Source organism: Sus scrofa, chromosome 3 (assembly GCF_000003025.6).
Source record: "Sus scrofa isolate TJ Tabasco breed Duroc chromosome 3, Sscrofa11.1, whole genome shotgun sequence".
Taxonomy (NCBI): Eukaryota; Metazoa; Chordata; class Mammalia; order Artiodactyla; family Suidae; genus Sus; species Sus scrofa.
In genome coordinates this window covers 68755311-68778506 of record NC_010445.4, presented here as the reverse complement: position 1 = coordinate 68778506, position 23196 = coordinate 68755311, and the positions used below count along the sequence as shown (strand labels likewise).

Below are 23196 nucleotides of genomic sequence, written 5' to 3'. Positions count from 1 at the left end.
TCTGAGCCATATCTGCAACCTACAGATGGCAACCCTTAATCCTTAACCTTCTGAGAGAGGCCAGGGATCAAACCTGCATCCTCGTGGATACTAGTTGAGATCTTAACCAATGGAACGCTTGCCCTCAGTTTTTGAGATGAGAGCACAGCATGGCAGTGGAATGTGGCGCAGTGGGAACACAGGCCATGGGGCAAGGTGGCCCCTCCTGGACCTGAGGCCAGGTGTTGGTATTCCAGTGGTCAGACCAGGTTGAGTTACTTAACTTTTCCGCTCTCAAAGTCACAATAACGAGCTCATCAGAAAGCCTGTGCTGAGCCCAGTCTGAGAAGCTCGCATATCTCCGATCTGTTGGGAATGTCCCAGTGCTTCATCTTTGGAGGGTCAGGCTGCAGCCCCCCCACACTGTCTCCAGAGTGTTTCCGACTTAACAGGTCTGACTGGGTCATGCTTGTGTTTAAAGTCCTCCGGGGTCCCTGTCACAGGGTGTGAGCCCTCAGCTCTGCAAGAGGTTCTGCATAGTCTCTGCTCCCCTTTCCAATGTCACCTCCTGCTCTCGAAGCTCTTACGCTGAGCAAGGAACCACTTCCATCCAGCCCCCTTGTCTTGGAGCGCTGGCCCTTGTTCACTTTGCCTGGAACACCTGCCTCCTAGGCTCGTGCTGGGCCCACCTAACTCCGGCTCGTCTTTCGCTTTAAAGCCCACACCTGTGTGAAGGGCCCCTGACTACCTGGGCAGGTAGCACGAGGTTCATTCTAGGATCACAGGTCTGTCTCTCCCACTTGATCAGTGCTCCTAAAGGGCAGTGACTATTCTCTCATTCTCATAATCCTCCCACCCTGCACAGGGCCTGGCACACAGCAGGTGCTCCAATGTGCCTGTTGGATAAGTGAATGAATGAAGGCATGACATTTGATGCAGCGGCCATGACATTCAGGAGTACATGCATCTTGTGGCACTTACATCGTCTACCATGAGGGTTGCAATGGCACGGCCAATTTCATTGTAGGATTTTGCTCTCCCAGATGGTCCCAGCAGTATGAACAGAAATCTGCAACGAAGATGGAAGAGGAAAATGACAAGGAAAAATGGAAGCAGGTGGAGAGAAGGATTTTCTGGCATTAAATGGTATCATTTTTTTTCTTTTTCCTGGCTATACTCTCAGCATGCAGAAGTTCCTGGGCCAGGGATTGAACCTGTGCCAGAGCAGCGACCTGAGCCACAGCAGTGACAATACTGGATCCTTAACCTGCTGAGCCACTGGGGAACTCCCAATTCTTAACTTTCTAACTGGCCATGAACATGTCCCTTCCCACCTCTGGAGCCCTCATTTGCTTTGCAGAAACATTCTTCTTCACTCAGGCCTGAGCATCCTTGCCGTACTCTGGTCCCAGAGCCCACCCAACAGTATCTCTCCTAGCTATTGGCTATGTCTTTTTGCTTTTTTTAAAGGGCCACACTCTTGGCATATGGAAGTTCCCAGGCTAGGGCTTGAATTGGAGCTACAGCTGCTGGCCTATACCACAGCCACAGCAACTCCAGAATCCGAGCCGTGTCTGCGACCTACACCACAGTTCATGGCAACACCGGATCCTTAGCCCACTAAGCGAGGCCAGGGATCGAACCTGCATCTTCATGGATACTAGTCGGGCTCGTTTCCATGGTGCCACAATGGGAACTCCCTAGTACTTCTTGTTTACGGTTATTTTAAATAAACTCTCTGAAATGCTTCCTGAGTCAGATGGCCCTCCCCAGCCAATTCCCTAATTTCCCTCTTGGTTTTTGGGGTGTCTCCAACAGCCCTGCTGGCTGACTGCATGGATTGCAGCTGGCTGCCCGAGGGATCATCTGGTGGGTGGATTTCAACGGCTCTACCTGGTGGGAACAGGCACCTCAGTCACTCCTCCCAGCATAGCCGACTGGATGAGACGCACGAAGGCGATGAACGGCTGGTCCAGGAAGTCCACCTCGCCCACAAGCACATTGGAGGCTTCTGAGTCTTTAGGGATCTTCTTCATGAATTTGTTTTTCCGCTGGGCAGGGAGGGGGACACGAGAGACCCATGGATACTCACGTGCAGTGGGTTCCGTGCTCATTCCGCCCATGCTGACTGCAGGGGAGGCCTAACCTTACAAGAGTCTCCCAATGTTGCTCAAGAGACTGAAGGAAATCACCCAACACTCTCTCCCAGTCTGCAGATGAGGAGACTCAAAGGTGGTTCACCCCAGGGACCAACTAAGCCTTTTTATTTATTTTATTTTTTTATTTTTTTGTCTTTTTGCCATTTTTTGGGCCACCTGTGGCATATGGAGGTTCCCAGGCTAGGGGTTGAATCGGAGCTGTAGCCACAGGCCTATGCCAGAGCCACAGCTACACGGGATCCGAGCCATATCTGTGACCTACATACACCACAGCTCATGGCAACGCCAGATCCTTAACCCACTGAGTGAGGCCAGGGATTGAACCCTCAACCTCATGGTTCCTAGTCGGATTCGTTAACCACTGAGCCACAACGGGAACTCCCAACTAAGCCTTTTCAGATGGGAAGGAACAGGCCAGGACTTGACCCCTGAGACCTTCCTTAATGGGTGAAAACTTTGTTTCACTGAAGTGTGAGTTGAGGGATCAGAGAAGAGCATGTGGACATCGGGCCCCATCCCGAAGCCTCCTGTGGCCCAAGCAGAGGGGCATCTTGGCTCTTATGCTCCAGCTGGTCCGGGGCCTCCCTCTTTGCCTTCACCCCAGGGTGGCTGTGGGAGGAACAAGGCCATCCCGATGGCCAGAGTGGACACACTGAGTTTTCTTTTGGTGACCAGCTTCCTGGTGGACAGGAAGCCCCAGAGCCTGCCTGCCAGTCAGTGGGAGACTTCATGCCCTAGTCACCGCTAGGGGACCTCCTGGAAACTCAGAGGGTCTGAGGCTTTCCAGCTGAGACCATGGAAGTGCCCTCCCTCAGGCCCTCTGGCTGGTGTCTGTTCAGGGCAGGAGGGTCACAGAGGCAGAGTGAGTGGGGTCTTATTTGAGAGGTGCTGGAGATAAGCCCTCCACCCCAAATCGGTCCCACTCCCTGCAGTTATGACTTATCCTACGGTTAAGTCACAGAAGACTCTGAGTCCTCACTTAGGAGGAAGATGCCCAGGGACGGTCACAAACATGTCCCCCCGCCTTTATTTTTGCTTTTTAGGGCCACACCTGTGGAGGTTCCCAGGCTAGAGGTCCAATTGGAGTTGTAGCCGTTGGCCTATACCACAGCCACAGGTATGCGGGATCCAAGCCACATCTGTGACCTACACCACAGTTCACAGCAATGCCGGATCCTTAACCCACTGAGTGAGGCCAGGGATCAAACCCGCAACCTCATGGTTCCTAGTCAGATTCGTTTCCGCTGCGCCACGACGGGAACTCCACAAACATGCCCTACTTAGTCTTTAACATCTTAGAGTACATGAGTTTTTCCCTCTGGGCATCAAGGGGATGGGTCAGAAACAGAGACGGTTTCATAGAGAGAGGAGGAGGGGGCCGTTTGGGGAGGACAGGGCTGGTGGGAGTCCACAGTAGCCAACAAAGGAAGAAAGGGCCCAGAAGGCTGAGGCAAGAGCTACAGACGGAAAGAGCCCGTGGAAGCCAGAATTTGCCACCTGTTCCCCTTTGGTAGGAGTCCCTCCTTTGGGCATAGAAATGTTTGTTTCTCTAGACTCACAGACATAGAGAACAGACTTGTGGTTGCCAAGTGAGGTTGGGCAGGGGAGAGACTGGGAGTCTGGGGTTAGTAGATGCAAACTATTGCATTTAAAATGGATAAGCAATGAGGTCCTGCTGTACAGCACAGGGAACTCTATCCAATCTCTGGGGATAGACCATCATGGAAAGTAGTATAAGAAAGGGAATGTGTGGAGTTCTCGTCGTGGCTCAGTGGGTAACGACCCCGACTCATATCCATGAGGACACAGGTTTGATCTCTGACCCCACTCAGTTAAGGATCTGCTGTTGCCGTGAGCTCTGGTGTAGGTCTCAGACATGGCTTGGATCTGGCGTTGCTGTGGCTGTGGTGAAGGCCGGCAGCTGTAGCTCTGATTAGACCCCTAGCCTGGGAACTTCCATATGCCTCGGGTGTGGCCCTAAAAAATAATAAAAAAGAAAGAGAATGTATATATAGGTATGACTGGGTCACTTTGCTGTATAGCAGAAATTGGCATAACATTGTAAATCAACTATATTTTAATAAAAAAAATTTTTTTAAAGAGAAATGTTTCTTTCTCATAATCTCAGTGAAGATAGGGTCCTTCTGTCCCTGGAGAGGGGTCAGCTGTGGGCATGGCCATGGCCAAGAGGTCTCATCCCTTTGGGCCCAGAGCCATTTCCTGATTTGATTCATGGGAGCAGGATACATACTGGGCTGGGGGCCTTACAGCACTAGAAACAGATCGTGAGCAAGGACCACACACTTTGAATCTTCTAAATCCATTCAAAAGCACAAAACATCACAACCACTAGGACAACAGTCCCAAGGACCCTAACACAGTGAGAAGAAGCAAAGGCAGGAGTTAACAGGAAGGCCCGAATCCCCTCGACGCAGAAAGGCCCTTTGTCCTGGGCACAGTTCGCTGACTCCTAAGCAGGTTCTTCAGGATGGAGGGCTGGGTGTGCCAGGGCAGCCCCTGTCCCCCTGCCAGCTCCATGTCCCCGGGCCTCAGGCAGGAAGAGGTCAGAGGACAGGAAGAGCAGTGGGTGGCAGGAGAGGCTTGGAGGACAAGACTTTGAAAACTCTGGGGTGGCCCATGCAGCCCCCTGGAGAGAGAAGCTGAATTGGGACCTTGGTCGTCCCTTGCAGGTTGTGACCCTTGCAGGGTGGTGGCATCCTTGAAAAAGGCCATACTGGTGTTCTGGCCACCCTGGCTTGCTGAAGGTCTGGACATGGGCTTGTCCAACCAGGGCTCTGCTGGCCCCACTGCCTGAACCCTGGACTCGGGTCCAGGTCTGCCTGAATCCACACTCTGCTCTATGGGAACCACTGGCCTGCCCAGGGCCGAGGCAGAGTGATGAAGAAAGATGCACTTACAGAGCACCCCCTGTTGCACAAACTGTTGTCCCTACAATGAGCCATTGCTGCTGCAAATATTGAGAAGTAGCATCACCCAACCAGTTAGGAAGAGCTGGGTGCAGGTGCCTGGTGTTGGGCTCCAATCCCTAAATCCAAGGCAGCATTGCCTCAGGGGAAACAGTGGATAGTAATTTTTTTTTTTTTTTTTTTTTTTTTTTTTTTTTTTTTTTTAGTGCCACACTCACAGTGTGGAAAAGCCCAGGCTAGGGGTTGAATCGGAGCTGTAGCCACCAGCCTACACCACAGCCACAGCAACGCCAGATCTGAGCCACGTCTGTGACCTACACCACAGCTCATGGCAATGCCAGATACTTAGACCACTAAGAGAGGCCAGGGATCGAACCCACATCCTCATGGATACTAGTCGGGCTCGTTAACGCTGAACCACAGTGGGAACTTCTAGAGGATAGTATTCTTGTAACCACTTAGACATTTATTAAAATAGGTTGTGAAAAGCTATTACTAGGCAATGCTTTCTTATCACGGCTCCTCTCTCCGTGCACGTGACTACAGTCAAGTTGGGCTCTTTTCTAGATAATATTCCAGAATATTTGTTCCTAAGTCACTCCCAAATTAAGGGTGCTAGAATCGGACTGCCTGGATCAAATCATGATTCTGTCACTTTTCAGCTGCATGAACTTGGGCTTATTTAACTTCTTTAAGCCTTTATGTTCTCAGCTGCAGAGTGAAGATGACACAGTACCTTCATGATGCCCAGAAAATGTTCCCCACGTGGCGTCGTGCCTGCACCATGCGGACCTCAAATGTTGGTTGATGCTGTTATTATTGTTATTTTGTTATTTTGGCCATCAAAGGACCCTCGAGATGCTGACATGAGGGAATGCTCTTGTTTCGCCTTCCACCAAACTTGGGGGTGCCTTCAAGCCCTGGAGTTCACCCAAGCTCTTGAGGAATCTGTGCCAAATTTCAGGTTTCCTTCATGGCCTCCCTTCCCCCCACCCTCCATCCCTGGAGGCACAGGAAAGGAAGCCATAGGACTTTCTGCCCCTGAGATGTGCAGTGTTTGGAATTGAGGGCAGCTTCCTGCGGGCTTCCCTCAGGGCCATAGTCATGGGCTTCCCAGTCTGTGGGCCTTAGAACTGGGACTCAGCTGATCTCATCGAGGAGGTTTCAGCCAAGCTGGCGGGAGACAAGAACTTGACTTTATCTTGCACTAGCCAAGGAGAAGATACTACTGGGACAGTCTAGTTGATTCACTAGACTGAATTTTTTTTAGAGCCACACTCACAGTGTGGAAGAGCCCAGGCTAGGAGTTGAATCAGAGCTGTAGCCACCAGCCTACACCACAGGGAGGCCCCAGTGCTTTTCTTTACCAGCCCAAGTCCCCACTTCATCACTGAAAGTGCCTGTGGGTCATGGAGGAGCTGGAACTCCATGTGGCAGTCTTTCTCCAATAAACCCCAAGGACAGGGATAGCTGGCATCTCATCTGACCACTCTCCTCTCTCCCCTACTCCTCCCAGGGCCTGGCACAGAACCAGCCCTTCAGTGACCACTGGGCAGAGGCACCAAGGAGCCCAGAGCCCCACCTGGGTCCTTCCTGGGGATTCCCACTTTTTCATGGGGGTGCAGTTTCACCTGTTGGGGCTCCCTACCCCTAAAACCTAAGGTGGCTTCCTGCCCTGGCCTGTATTGCAGCCAAGTGCAGGGGCTTTACTACCTGATCTGTATTTGGAGTGAGAGAAATATCATTCATGCTTCTGCTCTGGGCATGACCTAGGAGAGAAGGAAAAAAAGGTCCATCAGGGGAAGCCAGGTTCTCATAGGTCCTTTTTTCTTGGTCTCTACACAAGCTTTTCCCATCATCACAAACAAAGCAATCCCCCTCCCCTAATCCTGCAGTTCCTTTCAGCAAGCATCCTCTCTTTTCCCATCTTTTCAATGGCAGCTTTTTAATTTAATTTGGTTTTTTTGTTTTGTTTTGTTTTTTGTTTTTTAGGGCCGCACCCATGGCACGTGGAAGTTCTCAGACTAGGGGTCAAATCAGAGCTACAGCTGCTGGCCTATGCCACAGCCACAGCAACATGGGATCTGAGCTGTGTCTGTGACCTACACCACAGCTCATGGCAACGCTGAATCCTTAACCCACTGAGCAAAGCCAGGAATCGAACCCACCTTCTCATGGTTCCTACTCAGATTCGTTTCTGCTGCTCTGCAACAGGAACTCCAGCAGCAGCTTTTTTAAGAGTTGCTGAACCCCAGGTCCCACTGCTTCCTTCTCACTCTTCAGTCTGCTGTGCTCTGGTCCCAGCCCTGCATGCCACCTTCTGGGGCAAAGACTAAGCTGTCTGCTCAGTGTCAGCCCGGGAGGTGGGGAGGGACACAGACACGCTGTCGGCTGAGAAGCCAGGTGTCCCAAAGCTTGGGCTTCATTGGAGAAAGAGCCTCTGTGGCCCATGTGAGGTTTTAAAGAGGGCTGGGGATTGGGGCTGGCAGAGGGAAGGGGCTGCCTTGGGAGAACAGTGGTGGTCAACCACTCAAGCTTCCCCGTAGCTCCCCCCTGCCCTCCGGACCCACCACTAAGGCAGGAGAAGGTCAGCGCCCATGTCACCCTTCAGTGTCTTCCCTTCACCAGCTGTTTGTGTCCTTTGTTCTAAAGAACACCCTCTTCCAGAGTTCCCGTTGTGGCTCTGCAGAAACAAACCCGACTAGGATCCATGAGGACACAGGTTCGATCCCTGGCCCTGCTCAGTGGGTTAAAGGATCTGGTGTTGCTGTGAGTTGTGGTGTAGGTCACAGTTGCAGTTTGGATCTGGTGTGGCTGTGGCTATGGTGTAGGCTGGTAGCTGCAATTTGCATTTGACCTCTAGCCTGGGAACTTCCATATGCCATGGGTGTGGCACTAAAAAGAAAAAAAATCCAAACAAACAAAAAAAAAAACCACCCACAAAAAAACAAAAAAATAAACACCCTCTTTCTCCCCCTGGCTACTGGAAAGCTCCTATTTATTCTCCAAGACTCAGGCAAGTGTCTTCTCCTCTCTTGAGTCTTCCCAAGTGCCACCTTGAGGTGGGAAGGGGTGTGCACTGAAAGCTGTAATCTCTTATTCATGCCTTTTATCCGGGTCCCCACCACAGCAGTGTGGGCACGGAGCGAATAACTGAGCAGACAGCTCATCCCAAAGCCACTCACTGCCTACTGAGTGCCAGCATCCCACAGAGGAATAACCCAAGCCAGGGGAGACTGACAGCATCCTGGGGTAATAGAGAGAAAAGACCACTGCAAACCCCTGCTGAGGCCAAGGTCAGGTTGCCCCTCACCAAGGTGTCCCTCCAGCCTGATCAGGGGCACAGCCCTGGGCTGTGCATGTTCCTAGCCGGTCATTTTAGTAAAAGCATTTAAAGGAAAGTACTCCTTGGAGTTCCCGCTGTGGCGCAGCAGGATTGGTGGCCTCTTGGGAGTGCTGGGACCCAGGTTCCAGCCCTACCAGCACAGTTGGTTAAGGACCTGGCGTTGCTGCAATTGCAGTTTAGGTCACAACTGTGGCTTGGATTTAATCCCTGGCTCAGAAACTCCATGTGCTTCGGGGCACCCAAAAAAGAAAAAAACAAATAAACAAAATAAAGGAAGGTACTCCTTCACACTGTTTTTTCTTTTCTTTTCACAAATTCCCTCTTTTCTTGGCCTCCCTGCTCACTTGTCTGTTCATCCCTGATGAATTACCTAAAAAAACCCCATGCAGCTCGCCAGCCCCTTCTCACACTTTCCCATTCCTCAGGGGGCTGCAGCTCTGCCAGTGTTTCACTGTCGTGGTGGCCCAGGAATGTTCCAGGGAGGGGAACATTCTCTGACTGTCCTGGGGGGAAGGACTTACCCTGTTTTTAATTCTGTTTCTGGGAAGACTTCTCACCCCAAACAAGGCCAATGACCAGCGTAGTGAGAAAAAAGGCATAGACTAAGTGAAAAAATGCCTAAGACACAGAATTGGGGTTTTGATTTTTTTTTTTTAATGAGACTTGCAATGTTTATTTCAGGTTCTCTCTTGTTTTTTTTGTTTGTTTTTTTGTTTGTTTGTTTGTTTTTGTCTTTTGAGGGCCGTACCCATGGCATATGGAAGTTCCCAGGCTAGGGGTCAGTCGGAGCTACAGCTGCTGGCCTATGCCAGAGCCACAACAAGGCATGATCCTAGCTGCGTCTGTGACCTACACCACAGCTCCTGGCAACGCCAGATCCTCAACCCACTGAGTGAGGCCAGGGATTGCCCCCGAAACCTCATGGTTCCTAGTTGGATTCGTTTCCCCTGCTCCACGACAGGAACTCCAGATTTTTTTCTTTTTTGCCACACAGGCAGTATGTGGGAATTCCTGGGCCAGGAATTGAACCTGCGCTGCACAGCAGCAACCAGAGCCACAGCGGCAAGAACGCAGGAGCCTCAACCCGCTAGGCCATCAGAGCACTCCCAGAATTTCAAGCTACCTTTTTTTCTTTTCTTTTTTGACCACCCCGAGGCATATGGAGTTCCTGGGGTAGGGATCAAATCCAAGAAGTAGCTGCAGCCTAAGCTGTAGCTGTGGCAATGCCCCATCCTTAACCCTCTGTGGGGGGCCGGGGATCAAACCTGCATCCCAGTGCTCCCAAGGTGCACCGATCCCGTTGAGCCACAATGGGAACTCCAGAATTGGGCATTGATTATGACGGGAATTTGACTTAGAGCTGCATTTTTTGGAGTGATTATTTAGAAAATGATGGTAATAAGTTAGTCTCTGCGGGCAGCCCAGGTTTATTTCTCCTGACGCCTGAGAATTCCAGCCACAGCCTGGGCTTTACCTCCTCCACTGGGAAAGTCGGGGAAAACTGACTTTCCAGAGTGGCTGAAGCCAGGACAAAGCAGTCACACAGTGGCAGGGGAAGGGGACACTCACACAGCCGGCCATAATTGGCGCTTTGCCGAATCCTCAGGTCCTCGGTGGAGTGGTGCAGGCTGGGGCCGGCGGCGGGGCTCCGGGCTGGGCCACGATCTGGGAGGAGGGACAGAGGGCATGTGGCTGCAGGGGACTGCAGAGAGGACACCTTTACAATCATTTCAGCCAAATAAAGCTGCGCTGCAAGACAGGTCTCTTCCCCCTCGGGGAAGAAAGGCTGTTTGGGTTGTTGGGCTTAGGTGCCTGTTTTTCAGGATTTGGGGGAAGCCAGTGAATAGTCCGAACATGATTAGCGAAAATATCTGTACTATTGAAAGTGAGATAGACACACAACTGATTAGACAAGCCCCAGGTGTGGGAGACTCCCAGGTCCATCCTGGATTCCACAACCTACTGACCACATGGCCTTGGGCAAGGGACTTAACCTCTCTGTGCCTCAGCCTCCTCATCTGTAAAATGGGGTGATGAGAACAGTACCTTGTCATGGCGTTACAGTGGGGATGAAGTGAGTTAACACTTGGGGAGCACTCAGTGCCTGAAGCATGGTGAGCGCGGCATAGGTGCTCCCTCTACACTAGGCACTTGCCCATTTTAAAACAATCCATCTAAAGAGATTCCTCGAGTGTCTTTAGTTAGCAACTTTATCAACTCTGTACTGATGTCTGCATTTATCTGACAAGTCCAGCAAGGCCAGCGTCCGTGCATCTCAACCCTGAAACTTCAAGAGCGGAGGATTGCAGATGTGAGATGCGTGCATAAAACAAGCGTATGGCCCGACTCACTGGTGGTGGAGGAGACCGACTTGCCAATGTCAACCAACGAGCGGTGGATGGGCTTTTTGGTTTGGTGGCGGTGTTTCCTCAGGAGGACGTAGCTGACCCTCTCACGGAGCTCCGGCCGAAGGAGGCCGTCCTCGATCTGCTTCTCGATGACATCATCTAAGTGGGAAATAAACATGCAGCGTCCATGTGGGACAGAGGGACCAGGGGTGTGTGGGGTCTTCGGTTTCACCTGGTTTTTATGGGATTAAAAGGGAGCTAAACTGAAAATTTGGACCAGTCATTAACCCTCAGTCTCCTCATACATAAAAGAGTATGTTCACATCTGTGGGTGTTTGTGCATGTGTGTGCTTGTGTGGGTGCATGTGAATATGCCTGTGTGTGCCTGTGTGTGCAAGTGAGTATGCATGTGTGTGCATGTGTGAGTGCATTGCGGATACATGCATGGGGATAGGATTCTCTGCTTTTTTTTATCAATAATACTGTGGAAAGTAAATGAAATTGTACATATGAAAGTCCCCTAAAAAGCACAAGAGTACTATATTAAGTGGTTTTTGTCCTAATATGAATTCTTTTTAGAAAGCATTTTGGGCAAAATAGCTCTGGCAAAATTGAAGGTTCTGAATCAAAATTCATAAGAAGTTTTAGGGATGATAAGCCAAGCTACTCCCTCCCTTTGCCACTCCATCAAACAAGAGCTAATTTCCTAAAGATGAATGATGACCTGTTTACCCTGACAAAAAACAGGTTGCCATGGCAACAGGTAACCTCAACCATGCTAAGAAGCCCCTCTCCCTTTTGCTACATTGCTGGGTGGCATTTCAGAGGCTGTTCTTTCCCTCTACATGGTACTGAAACGGGGAGCAACTGTGACACTGCCTTGAGAGCACTGAACCCAAAGCCTAGCCTCCGCAGAATGAGGCGGGTGTCAGAAGTGGGCATGTCACACAGACCAAAGGTGGGCACGAAATGGGGGCAGGGAGGGGGAATGCTGCCCCAGTTTGGGGGTCCCACAGCGGTCCCTGCCTCACCGATGATCTGTGGTAAGGAGCCGCTGTCCAAATCCAGCAGCACTGTCCCCGTCTGCAGGCAGGTCCGGAGCTCAAAGAGGCTGTGCAGGGACAGTGTGGACACGTGGGGCTTGCTCCAGCGCTCACCGCCTTCCTCTACCTTTTCTTCAAACTTTATCCACCTGGAAAGGTAAGGATGGGGCTTAGGATGGCCAGAGCCCCCAGCTAGGTCTCTTCCAGGGAGGGGCTTGGCCTGCAAGTCATGCTCTGCACAGTGTGAGGGTTTTGGTCCTAGACTCACAGGCAGGGGATCTAAAGGGGACTCCCTCACTCTGTCCCCCACTCCTCCTGACTCTGTCATGCTCAGGACAAAGTTGCGTCAGAGAATGACCATAAATGGGCACGAAGGATACTTTTGGGGGTGGTAGAAGTGTTTGAGAATTGGATTTGGTGATGGTTGTACAACTCTGCACATTTACTAAAAAAAATTTTTTTTTGTGCAAATTCCTGGGTCTTACTCCAGGCCTTATTTATTTATTCACTTATTTTGCTTTTTAGGGGCTGCATCCAAGGCATATGGAGGTTCCCAGGCTAGGGGTCAAATCGGAGCTACAGCTGCTGGTCTATGCCACAGCCACAGCAACACGGGATCTGAGCCACATCTGATCGGGAACTCCCCTAAAAATCATTTAATGATACACTCAAAACAAGGGAACTCTATGGCATCCTACAATAATAGAGCTCTTTAAAAAATTCTCAATGGGAGTTCCTGTCGTAGCACAGCGGAAACGAATCTGACTAGGAACCATGAGGTTGTGGGTTCAGTCCCTGGCTTTGCTCAGTGGGTCGAGGATCTGGTGTTGTCGTGAGCTGTGGTGTAGGTCGCAGACCTGACTCAGATCTGCGTTGCTGTGGCTCTGGTGTAGGCCAGTGGCTACAGCTCTGATCGGACCCCTAGCCTGGGAACCTCCATATGCTGCGGGTGCGGCCCTAAAAATAAAAGGAAAAAAATCCTCAATGGACCCTAGTTACCTGTCAACGGGTCACATGAGAGTTCAGTGTCTGCCTATGGGGTGTGGTTTGCTGGGATCAAGGGAGTATCTCCCCATGGTTCTACTGCAGGGCCTGAGGTTTCCACGATCCCCGCTCTGGATTTTAGCTCTGATAGTTCAAGTTAAAACTCCAAATATCATTTGGGAAAGGAAAGAGATTTAACCAAGGATGTATAGGAATTTGCCCTTTCTAGAAGCCTTAGAATCATAGGCTGAGGAGGAGAGGGCTGCCTGGGAAGGCTGTGGGCAGTCAGGCAGTGGCAGTGCTGGTCTGGAGCTCCCTGGCAGGGGGCAGCACCGGACAGCCTGGGAGGCCAACAAGAAGCAAAGTCTCCTGGTTGGAGACCTGCTGGCTCAGCTTCATCGGATGTCCACCTCAATTAGTGAGTAGCTTCAAGCTATTCCAATTAAAATCCAAAGAGAGCATTCCGGGGCTGTGATTTTCAAGTCCCTTTGGAAAAGTAAATGTCTGAGAATAGTTGGGGAAAATCTAAAAAAGAAGAATGGGGATGGTATTGCTTTTAGCAGATATAAGAACTTACTGAAAAACTTGAGTAATGAAAGCAATGTAAATCCGTTCCAGTTATAGACAAAGGGATGGATAAGACAAGAGTCCAGTAACAGACCTGAGCCCCCATGGGAGTTTAGGTTTTGCTGGAGGAGTTTTTTAAAATATGACCAACCTAACAAATGAACCTATCTACAAAAGAGAAACAAACTCACAGACATAGGAACAGACTTGCGGTTCCCAAGGAGGGGGAGGGAGGGAGGGGGTGGACTGGGAGTTTAGGGTTTGTAGATGCAAACTATTACATTTAGAATGGATAAGCAATGAGATCCTACTGTACAGCACAGGGAACTCTATCCAATCTCTGGGGATAGACCACGATGGAAGGTAATATAAGAAGGGGAATGTATGTATATATGTCTGTATGACTGGGTCACTTTGCTGTACAGCAGAAATTGGCACAACATTGTAAATCAACTATACTTCAATAAAATAATAAAAGATGACCAACCTAAATATAAAAAGTTAAGTCCCTACTTCTCGCCAAATACTAAATACTAAATTCTGAATTCTATATGAATTCAAGGCTAAACATAAAAATAAATCTATAATGGAATACTGTTGAGCTTTAAAAAAAGGAAAATTTGACATGTGGCTACAACACAGATGAAACTTGAAGACATTATGCTAAGCAAAATTAGCCAGTCACAAAAGGACAAACACTGTAAGATTCCACTTATCTGAGGGGCCTACAAGTTCATAGAGACAGAAGGTAGAATGGTCGGAAAAAAATAAAAATCATTAAAAGAAAAAAAAAAAAAGTAGGATGGTGCTTGCCAGGGCTGAGGGGAGAAAGAAGAAGGGAGTTATTGTTTCAAGGGTATGGAATTTCAGTTTTGCACTTTTTTGTTTGTTTGTTTTTTAGGACCGCATACACAGCATATGGAGGTTCCCAGGCTAGGGGTCTAATCGGAGCTGTAGCTGCCAGCCTACACCATAGCCACAGCAATGCAGGATCCGAGCCACATCTGCAACCTACACCACAGCTCACGGGCAATCCCAGATCCTTAACCCCCCGCTGAATGAGGCCAGGGATTGAACCTGCAACCTCATCGTTCCTAGTTGGATTTGTTTCCAATTGCGCCACGAAGGGAACCTCGAATTTCATTTTTGCAAACTTTCACGCAACTATGAATGTACTTAATGCTAATGAACTGTACACTTAAATATAGATGGTTAAAATGGTAAACTTTATGTTATATATATTTTACAACAATGAAAATAAATAATGTTAAAAACTATAAAGAAAAATATAAATATACTAGAGAAAATCGGGGAGTACTCTTTCTTATATTCTTGGTTATGGAGAAAGACCTCCTGAACAAGATATAAACATATAAAGGAAAAAAATGGACACATTTTGTTACATAAAAATACGCTAAACTGGAATTCTCCTGTAGCTCAGCAGGTTAAGGATCTGGCATTGTTACTGCTGTGGCTGGGGTCACTGTTGTGAGTGGGTTTGATCCCTGGGCCCAGGAAATTACACATGTCATGGGAGTGGCCAAAAAAAAAAATTAAAGAAAATAAAAGAAAAATAACCTAAACTAAGACAGGAGTTCTTTGTGGCACAGTGGGTTAAGGATCTGGCAGTGTCACTGCAGTGGCTTGGGTTGCTCCTGTGCCATGGGTTTGATCCCTGTCCCAGGAACTTTCACGTGCCTCGGACATACCCAAACAATAAAAAAAACTTTTAAGAATAAACTAATTTCGGACACAAATGGAGTTCAAAGAAATGCAACATACTCAGAAAATATTTGCAATAAACAGAACATTAAGGGATTGATACTTAAAATAAAACAAAACTGGGAATTCCCTAGTGGCCTAGCAGTTAAGGATCTGGCATTGTCACTGCTGCTGCTTGGGTTCAATCCCTGACTCAGGAACTTCCTCATGCCATGGGTGCCGCCAAAAATTTAAAAAGTAAAAAATTAAGTATAACAAAACTCATCAACAAGAAAAACTCCAGGAGTTCCCGTCATGGCACAGTGGTTAACAAATCCAACTAGGAACCACGAGGTTGCGGGTTCGGTCCCTGCCCTTGCTCAGTGGGTTAAGGATCCGGCATTGCCATGAGCTGTAGTGTAGGTCGCAGACTCAGCTCGGATCCCGCGTTGCTGTGGCTCTTGGCGTAGGCTGGTGGCTACAGCTCCGATTCGACCCCTAGCCTGGGAACCTCCATATGCCGAGGGAATGGCCCTAGAAAAGGCAAAAAGACAAAAAGAAAAAAAAAAAACCCAAAACAAAAAAACAAAACAGAAAAACTCCAATTAGCCAACTGAAAAGCGAACAATTCTGAAAAGAAACTAAGACGACCAATAAACGTGAAAAGATGTTCCAGTTTACTAGTAGTCAAGGACATTTAAATTGTTGCAAATGAAACAGTCTTCACTTCTCATATCGGCAAAAATTTAAAAGACTGGCAAATTCCTGTATTGGTGGAAACACGGGAAGACAGGTGGGCACTTATATACTGTGTTATGTATATAGCATATACATATATAGTATAGCCACATACTGTATACATATATACACATATATATTGTACAGCCACACGGCCTTCTTGGCGTGGGGAACTGGGGAGTCTCTTTCAAATTTGGTGTGCATGTCTTTTTTTTGTTGTTGTTGTTGCTGCTATTTCTTGGGCCGCTCCCACGGCATATGGAGGTTCCCAGGCTAGGGGTCGAATCGGAGCTGTAGCCACCAGCCTACGCCAAGAGCCACAGCAACGCGGGATCCGAGCTGCCTCTGCGACCTACACCACAGCTCACGGCAATGCCGGATCGTCAACCCACTGAGCAAGGGCAGGGACCGAACCCGCAACCTCATGGTTCCTAGTCGGATTCGTTAACCACTGCGCCATGATGGGAACTCCTGGTGTGCATGTCTTTTGATGCAGCAGTTCCATTGCTAGGAAATTGTCATAGGAATATCATTACACATCTGCACACAGTAATACAAATACCAGGAGATGCTCACCGCGGCTTTGCCCACCAAGGTGAAGAACTGGAAACCACCAGTTTTCGTTAGGAGCGTGGTCACACCAGAGCCATACATCCATGCTGCAGAGTTCCCCTCAGAGGTAAAAAGCCCAAGGCTGAGCTATGTGTACTGACAGGATAGACAACACCATCCCAGTTTATAAAAAAGGAAAAATGCAGCGAGTTAAGGATCTGGCATTTGCACACATGTTTGAAAATGCCCAGCAGCAGTTTTGGAAGGACGTCTGTCACGTGGTTCAATGGTTTCTTCTGAGGGGAGGTGTGAAATTTTTGGTTGGGGGAGGATTCAGGAGACTTTCATTCTATCGGGGTTAATTAGCGAGGGGAGAGCACAGCCTGTGGAGCAAGCCAACCAGGTCTGGAATCCCAGCTCCGCACTTACTAGCTAAGGACTTCGGGTAAGTCATGCAATCTCTCACCATCTTTGTTTTCGTCAGGACCACGAATAGTTTATAGTAATTAAGGAAGTGCCTGGCCCATAACACACACTCAGTGTTAGCTGTGAATGTAAAGATAAAGAATTTTGCTTTTACAATTTTAGAAACACTAAGGAAATAAGAAAATGAAGGCATTCGAAGCTCTCCTGACCAGAAGACATCATGGTTGATATTCCGATAACCTTCACTGTAAATCTGTGATGAGCACACACGTACACGCGTGCACACAATTTTACATTAATGACAGCAGGATGGTGTGATATCTAATGGATATTCTTTCATGTCTATAAATGTCTATAAATACTGATATCATTTTAGAAGCTCTTTAGTATTCCACCGTATGAATAAATGCTAATTAATATGAATAATCCCCACTTGGTGGACATTTACATTATCTCTAATTGTTTTTTTCTGAAGAACAAGGCTGGTTTGAATATCCTTGGCCCCTGCTCAACATTTTCCTTGCAATAAACTCTCAGAAGTGGAATTGTCATGTCTGCACATTTTTAAGTGTATGACATACATCGTCAAACTGTTCTCCAGAAAGCTGTGCCAATTCGAACTTCCACCAACGTACAGAAGACCTCACATTTCTCTGAAGTCTCTCAAACTCTAGGATTGTCATTCCCTTTCACCTTTGTTCATTTGGGAGTTGCAAAGTTGTATCATATTTGCATTCTTTTGACTACAAGTGAGGTTGAACATCTTTTGTCAGATTTCCTCTTTACACAATTGTGCCAGTACTTTGCATTATCAATGTTTAACATCCTGACTCAATACATTTATTTGAGATCGGTTAACAAGGAGCCTGGTGGGGCCTCGGGGGCTTGGATGGACACAGGATGGGGAGGTTTGATTAGAGGAGGCCTGGGTAGTGAAGACCTAAAACCCGGGGCTAGAGCAGAAATCAATCAGACACTTGCTGCTGAGACTCACCAAGGTGTAGCTGACATTTTTAATGGGGAAATGTGTTTGAGAGAACATTATTTAAATTATGGTAGATCCAAGTCTGTACGCCATCAATACGAAGTTTTTCTAAAAGTTGTATTAACATAAGGGTTTGCAAGGGAGAGATCAAAGGACAATGTTTTGGTCAGGAGAAGCTCACTCTTCTCCCTGAGGGTCTTTCTCCTATTCACACACTCAAATTGTCTCCCATTTCCTCAAAAATACACAAGGTAAGTTATGCTGTCTCCTTGTCACTGAGGACCCTTTTGTTGTTCCACAGCCTTAATGCATCCACCCAAAGCCATGTGTCCCAGTGCATGGGGCCACTTGGGTTGATTGCTTTCTAACCTTTTTTTTTTTTTTGGATTTTTAGGGCCGAACGTATGGCATATGGAAGTTCCCAGGCTAGGGGTCAAATCAGAGCTGTAGCTGCCAGCCTACACCACAGAGACTGCAACGTGGGATTCAAGCTGGATCTGAGACCTACACCTCAGCTCACGGCAACGCTAGATCCTTAACCCACTGAGCAAGGCCAGGGATCAAACCTGCAAGCTCGTGGATAATAGTTGGATTCATTATCGCTGAGCCACGATGGGAACTCCCTTGATTGCTTTCTAAACTGTCTCATAAACAGCCCGGGTGGACATTTGGGCAGTTTCCTCCCAGGCATCCACCCTTCAGCTTTTTGCCTATACAAATGCAACTCCACCTGGAAGGATGAGAGCAGAGCTCCTTTTTGAAACATCCTTCTAGTAACACCAGATAGCAAGGACAATCAGTCCTCTTCACCTCCCAGTACTTCGACTATTTGTCCTATGCGATAGGCATCCACAAACATTAGCTCTATATACAGACGAGGGCATCAACTCACCTGAGCACATTCTGCAGAAAAACAAAGTTACCTGTTTCCAGGTTCAGGGCAATGCCAAAACTAGACTCCTGCTACCAGCATTCTTCGAGAACTTTATTTTTAAAAATTCCAGGATACTCAACAACCTCACTAGGGACACCTCTTCAGGTGTCCTTGCAACAATTTGGGGACTCCGGATATTGAAAGAGTAAGCCCAAGACCTGAACTTCGTTTGGGGTTTTTAATGGCTACAGCTGGAAATGAAGCTCACTTTCATCTTGAGTAGAACATGGAAACGTGGAGGACCCAGGATAAGCAGCTGTGGTTTTCAGCCTTGGCTATCTATTAGAATTGCCTGAGGAGATTATAAAAATACTGATGCCTGGATTGTCACGCCACCCAGAGGGTGGCCTGGTCGTGGAAGTGCCTCGGTTATTTGTGACCTGAGGGTTGATGAGCCTCTACTTTACAGTCACATAGGACCATACATAGTTGGACTTGTCTGGTGTCTCAGTGCAGGCAAATGGCTCTGTGCCCATGTGTCCCATTCTTTTTATATAAGAAGGGACATAGCCTCTTTCCCTTACAATGGCTCTGAGAACACCAAATGAAAAGGTAGGGTAGATCTCAGAAGCTTCCTTCCCAGCATGGCCATTCTATGCTTTTATAGAAAGCTGCTCCTGCAGCATGTGGACATTCCCAAGCTAGGGGTCGAATCAGAGCTGCAACTGCCAGCCTATGGCACAGCCATGCCACACTAGATCCGAGCCACATCTGGAATCTACACTGCAGTTTGCAGCAGTGCCAGATCCTAACCTGCTGAGTGAGGCCAGGGATTGAACCCACATCCTCATGGATGCTAGTCGGATTCTTAATCTGCTGAACCACAATGGAAACTTCCAACAAGGTCCCAGCCATGATGTTATTGCTGGTCTGAAGATCACAAGAATTGTGGTTCTATACAGCAGAATGTCATCTCTCTGCTTTGTGTTTCGAGATCTGACCCCTTCTTTCTCCATTGCCCAGCGAGTTCCCAGGTGATGCTGCTGCTGATGATCTAGGGATGATGCTTTAAGAACTACTATCCTAGAACGATGATTCTTGAACTTTGCTACACATAAAAATACCCAGGATACTTTTAAAATCTCAACGTCTAGGTCATATGCTAGACCAATTTACATCAGAATATCTGGGTGGGATCCAGGTAGCTCTGCTACAGATTTTCTAGGTAACATTCATGACTTTTGGGGCTCAGAGACTAAAATAATAATTAATTGCAGTCAATCACGTTTCTTAATTGTTTTGGTATATTCCTACCTCCCCAAATAGACCCCAAGCTTCATGAGGACAGAGGGCACTGTTTTCTCTCTGGGGTCTTCTTCTGGTCCCCAGCCCAGAATAGCCCTCATTAAATGATTGCTCCTTCCTGCTGAAGGGTAGTGAGGCCTCAGTGATTACTTGGGGTGAAGTCTGGCTATGAGGAAATCACTGGGAAACAGAGAGTTCAACAGTTGGGGCTTCTTTATTTATTTATTTTTGTCTTTTTAGGGCCCCACTCACGGCACATGGAGGTTCCCAGCCTAGGGGTCAAATTGAAGCTGCAGCTGCCGGCCTACACCACAGCCAGAGCAATGCAGGATCTGAGTAGCATCTGTGACCTACACCATAGCTCAGAACAATGCTGGATCCTTAACCCACTGAACGGGGCCAGGGATTGGATCTGTTTCCTCATGGATACTAGTTGGGTTTGTTACCACTAAGCCACAATGGGAACTCCAATCGTGGAATTTAAGTGTGTTTTAAAATACTCGAATGACCTAAGCAACGACCATCAGAGTCTAGTAACATCACAAACATACACACAAAGACCAGCTGGGCAGGAGCCGCCTTTTAATGGAAGCAGACACCACCACCTATGAAATAGTCTTGTGAGAAAGTCAGACAGGAATCAAATAAGTCTGGACCCAACAATCACTTTACAGGAAAGACAGAGCAGAGGAACATGTTAAACACCACCACGGGGGAGTTCCCATTGTGGTGCAGTGGTTAACGAATCCAACTAGGAACCACGAGGTTGCAGGTTCGATCCCTGGCCTCGCTCAGTGGGTTAAGGATCCGGCATTGCCGTGAGCTGTGGTGTAGGTCACAGACGAGGCTTGGATCCCACATTGCTGTGGCTCTGGCGTAGGCGAGTGGCTACAGCTCCAATTCGACCCCTAGCCTGGGAACCTCCATATGTCGCAGGAGCGGCCCTAGAAAAGGCAAAAAGACAAAAAACAAAAACACACCACAGGGATGCAATGAACAAAATCCAGTATGTAGAAAACCATAAAGGCTAAACAATGCAATTTTTTTTTTAGTAGTCATGGCAACTGCAAAGGAAAAAATAAAGGAAGAGGAACCTGTAGATTAGAAACAATGTCAGAGACACATCTCCCAGGTGCAATGTGTGGACCAATGACACTAAAAAATATTTGAGATCATCTAGGAAATAAATATGAATACTGGCTGGATAATTCAGTGAAAATAAAGAATTGCTATCATGTTTTTTCAGATGTGATAGCAATATTGTGGTTGTGTTAAAAAGAAAGAGGTTGTTACCCAAAAGAATTGCAAACAGTGTCTTGAAGATATATTTGTTCACAGCAGTATTATTTACAGTAACTAAAATGTGGAAGCAAGCCAGCTGTTTGCCAACGGATGAATGCATAAGCAAAATGTGTTACATACATACAGAAGAATTCTACTGAGCCTTAAAAAAAGGAAATTCTGATATATTTTACAATATGAATGAACCTTGAGGACATTACGCAAAATGAAATGTCAGTCACGAAAACACAAATACTCTATGATTCCACTTATATGAGATATTTAGAGTAGCTAAAATCATAGAGATGCATGGGCAGATGATCTAAACAGACATTTCCCAAAGGAAGACACACAGCTGGCCCAAAAAACACATGAAAGGATGTTCAACATCACTAATTATTAGCGAAATACAAGTCAAAGCTAAAATGAGGTACCAGCTCACAATAGTCAGAATGGTCATCATCAAAAGTCTACATACAGGGAATTCCCATTGTGGCGCAAGGGAAAAAAATCCGACTAGGAACCATGAGGCTGAAGGTTCGATCCCTGGCCTTGCTCAGTGGGTTAAGGATCTGGCATTGCTGTGAGCTATGGTGTAGGTCTCTGATGCAGCTCGGATCCAGCATTGCTGTAGCTGTGGTGTAGGCCGGTAGCTGTTGTTCCAATTGAACCTGTAGCCTGGGAACTTCCATATGCTGTGGGTGTGGCCCTAAAGAGAAAAAAAAAATTTTTTTTTTTCTACAACAATAAATGTTGGAGAGGATGTGGAGAAAAGGGAACACTTCTACACTGTTGGTGAGAATGTAAATTGGTGCAACCACTATGGAAACAGTATGGAGGTTCCTTAAAAAATTAAATATAGAACTACTGTATGATCCCGCACTCCCACTCCTAGCCATATATCCAGACAAAACTCTCATTCAGAAAGATACATATACTCTAATGTTCATTGCAGCGTTATTTACAAAAGCCAAGACATGGAAGCAACCTAAATGTCCATCAACAGAGGAATGGCTAAAAAAGCTGTGGTACATACATGTTAGTAATAATGGCATATTCTCAGCCTAAAAAGCATGAAATAATGCCATTTACAGCAATTTAGATGGACCTAGAGACTATCATACTGAGTGAAGTAAGTCAAAGACAAATATCATATGATTTCATTTATATGTGGAACCTAATAAAAATGACACAAAAGAACTTATTTGAAAAACAAAAACAAATCCACAGAGTTCAAAACCAATCTTAAGGTTACCATAGGTGAAACCCTTGAGGGGAGGGAAGAATTGGGAGGGAGGGAATAACACAGACACACTATGTAAAAGCGATGATTAATGAGAACCCAGTGTAGAGCACAGGAAAATCTATTTAATAACGTGTAATAACCTACATGGGAAAAAAGAATGTATATATTTATATGCATGATGGATGCACTTTGCTGTACACCTGAAACTAATACAATGTTGTAAATCAGCTATACTCCAATAAAATTAAATTAAAAAAAAAATCTTAGAGGAGTTTCCATCGTGGCACATCGGAAATGAATCTGACTAGGAACCATGAGGCTGGGGGTTTGATCCCTGGCCTCACTCATGGGTTAAGGATCTGGCGTTGCCATAAGTTGTGGTATAGGTCACAGATGTGGCTCGGATCCCGTGTTGCTGTGGCTCTGGCATAGGCTGGCAGCTATAGCTCCCATTTGACCCCTAGCCTGGGAACCTCCATATGCCTCAGGTGCAGCCCTAAAAAGACAAAAAAAAAAAAAAAGAAATCATAGAGACAGACAGTAGAATGGCTGTTTCCAGGGGCTGGGGGGAAGGGAACAGAGAGTTAGTGTTTAATGGGTACTGAGTTTCAATTTTATAAGATGAAAAGAGCTATGGAGCTGGATGATGGTCATGGTTGCACCATTTTGAAAATCTTTAAAACCGCTGAACTGATACTTAAAAATAAAGATGGTAAATTTTATATTAAGTGTATT

The 23196-nt window shown here is 47.3% G+C and overlaps 1 protein-coding gene across 1 annotated transcript in view; it reads right to left on the bottom strand.

Moving 5' to 3' along the window:
* The window catches only part of SLC4A5 (solute carrier family 4 member 5), an 85915-nt gene that overhangs the window by 40787 nt on the left and 21932 nt on the right, over nt 1-23196 (bottom strand). Inside the window, 6 exon segments of the mRNA NM_001315666.1 lie at nt 961-1048; nt 1873-2030; nt 6779-6834; nt 9981-10076; nt 10763-10918; nt 11791-11951. Of these exon segments, the coding sequence (NP_001302595.1) occupies nt 961-1048; nt 1873-2030; nt 6779-6834; nt 9981-10076; nt 10763-10918; nt 11791-11951 (715 nt within the window).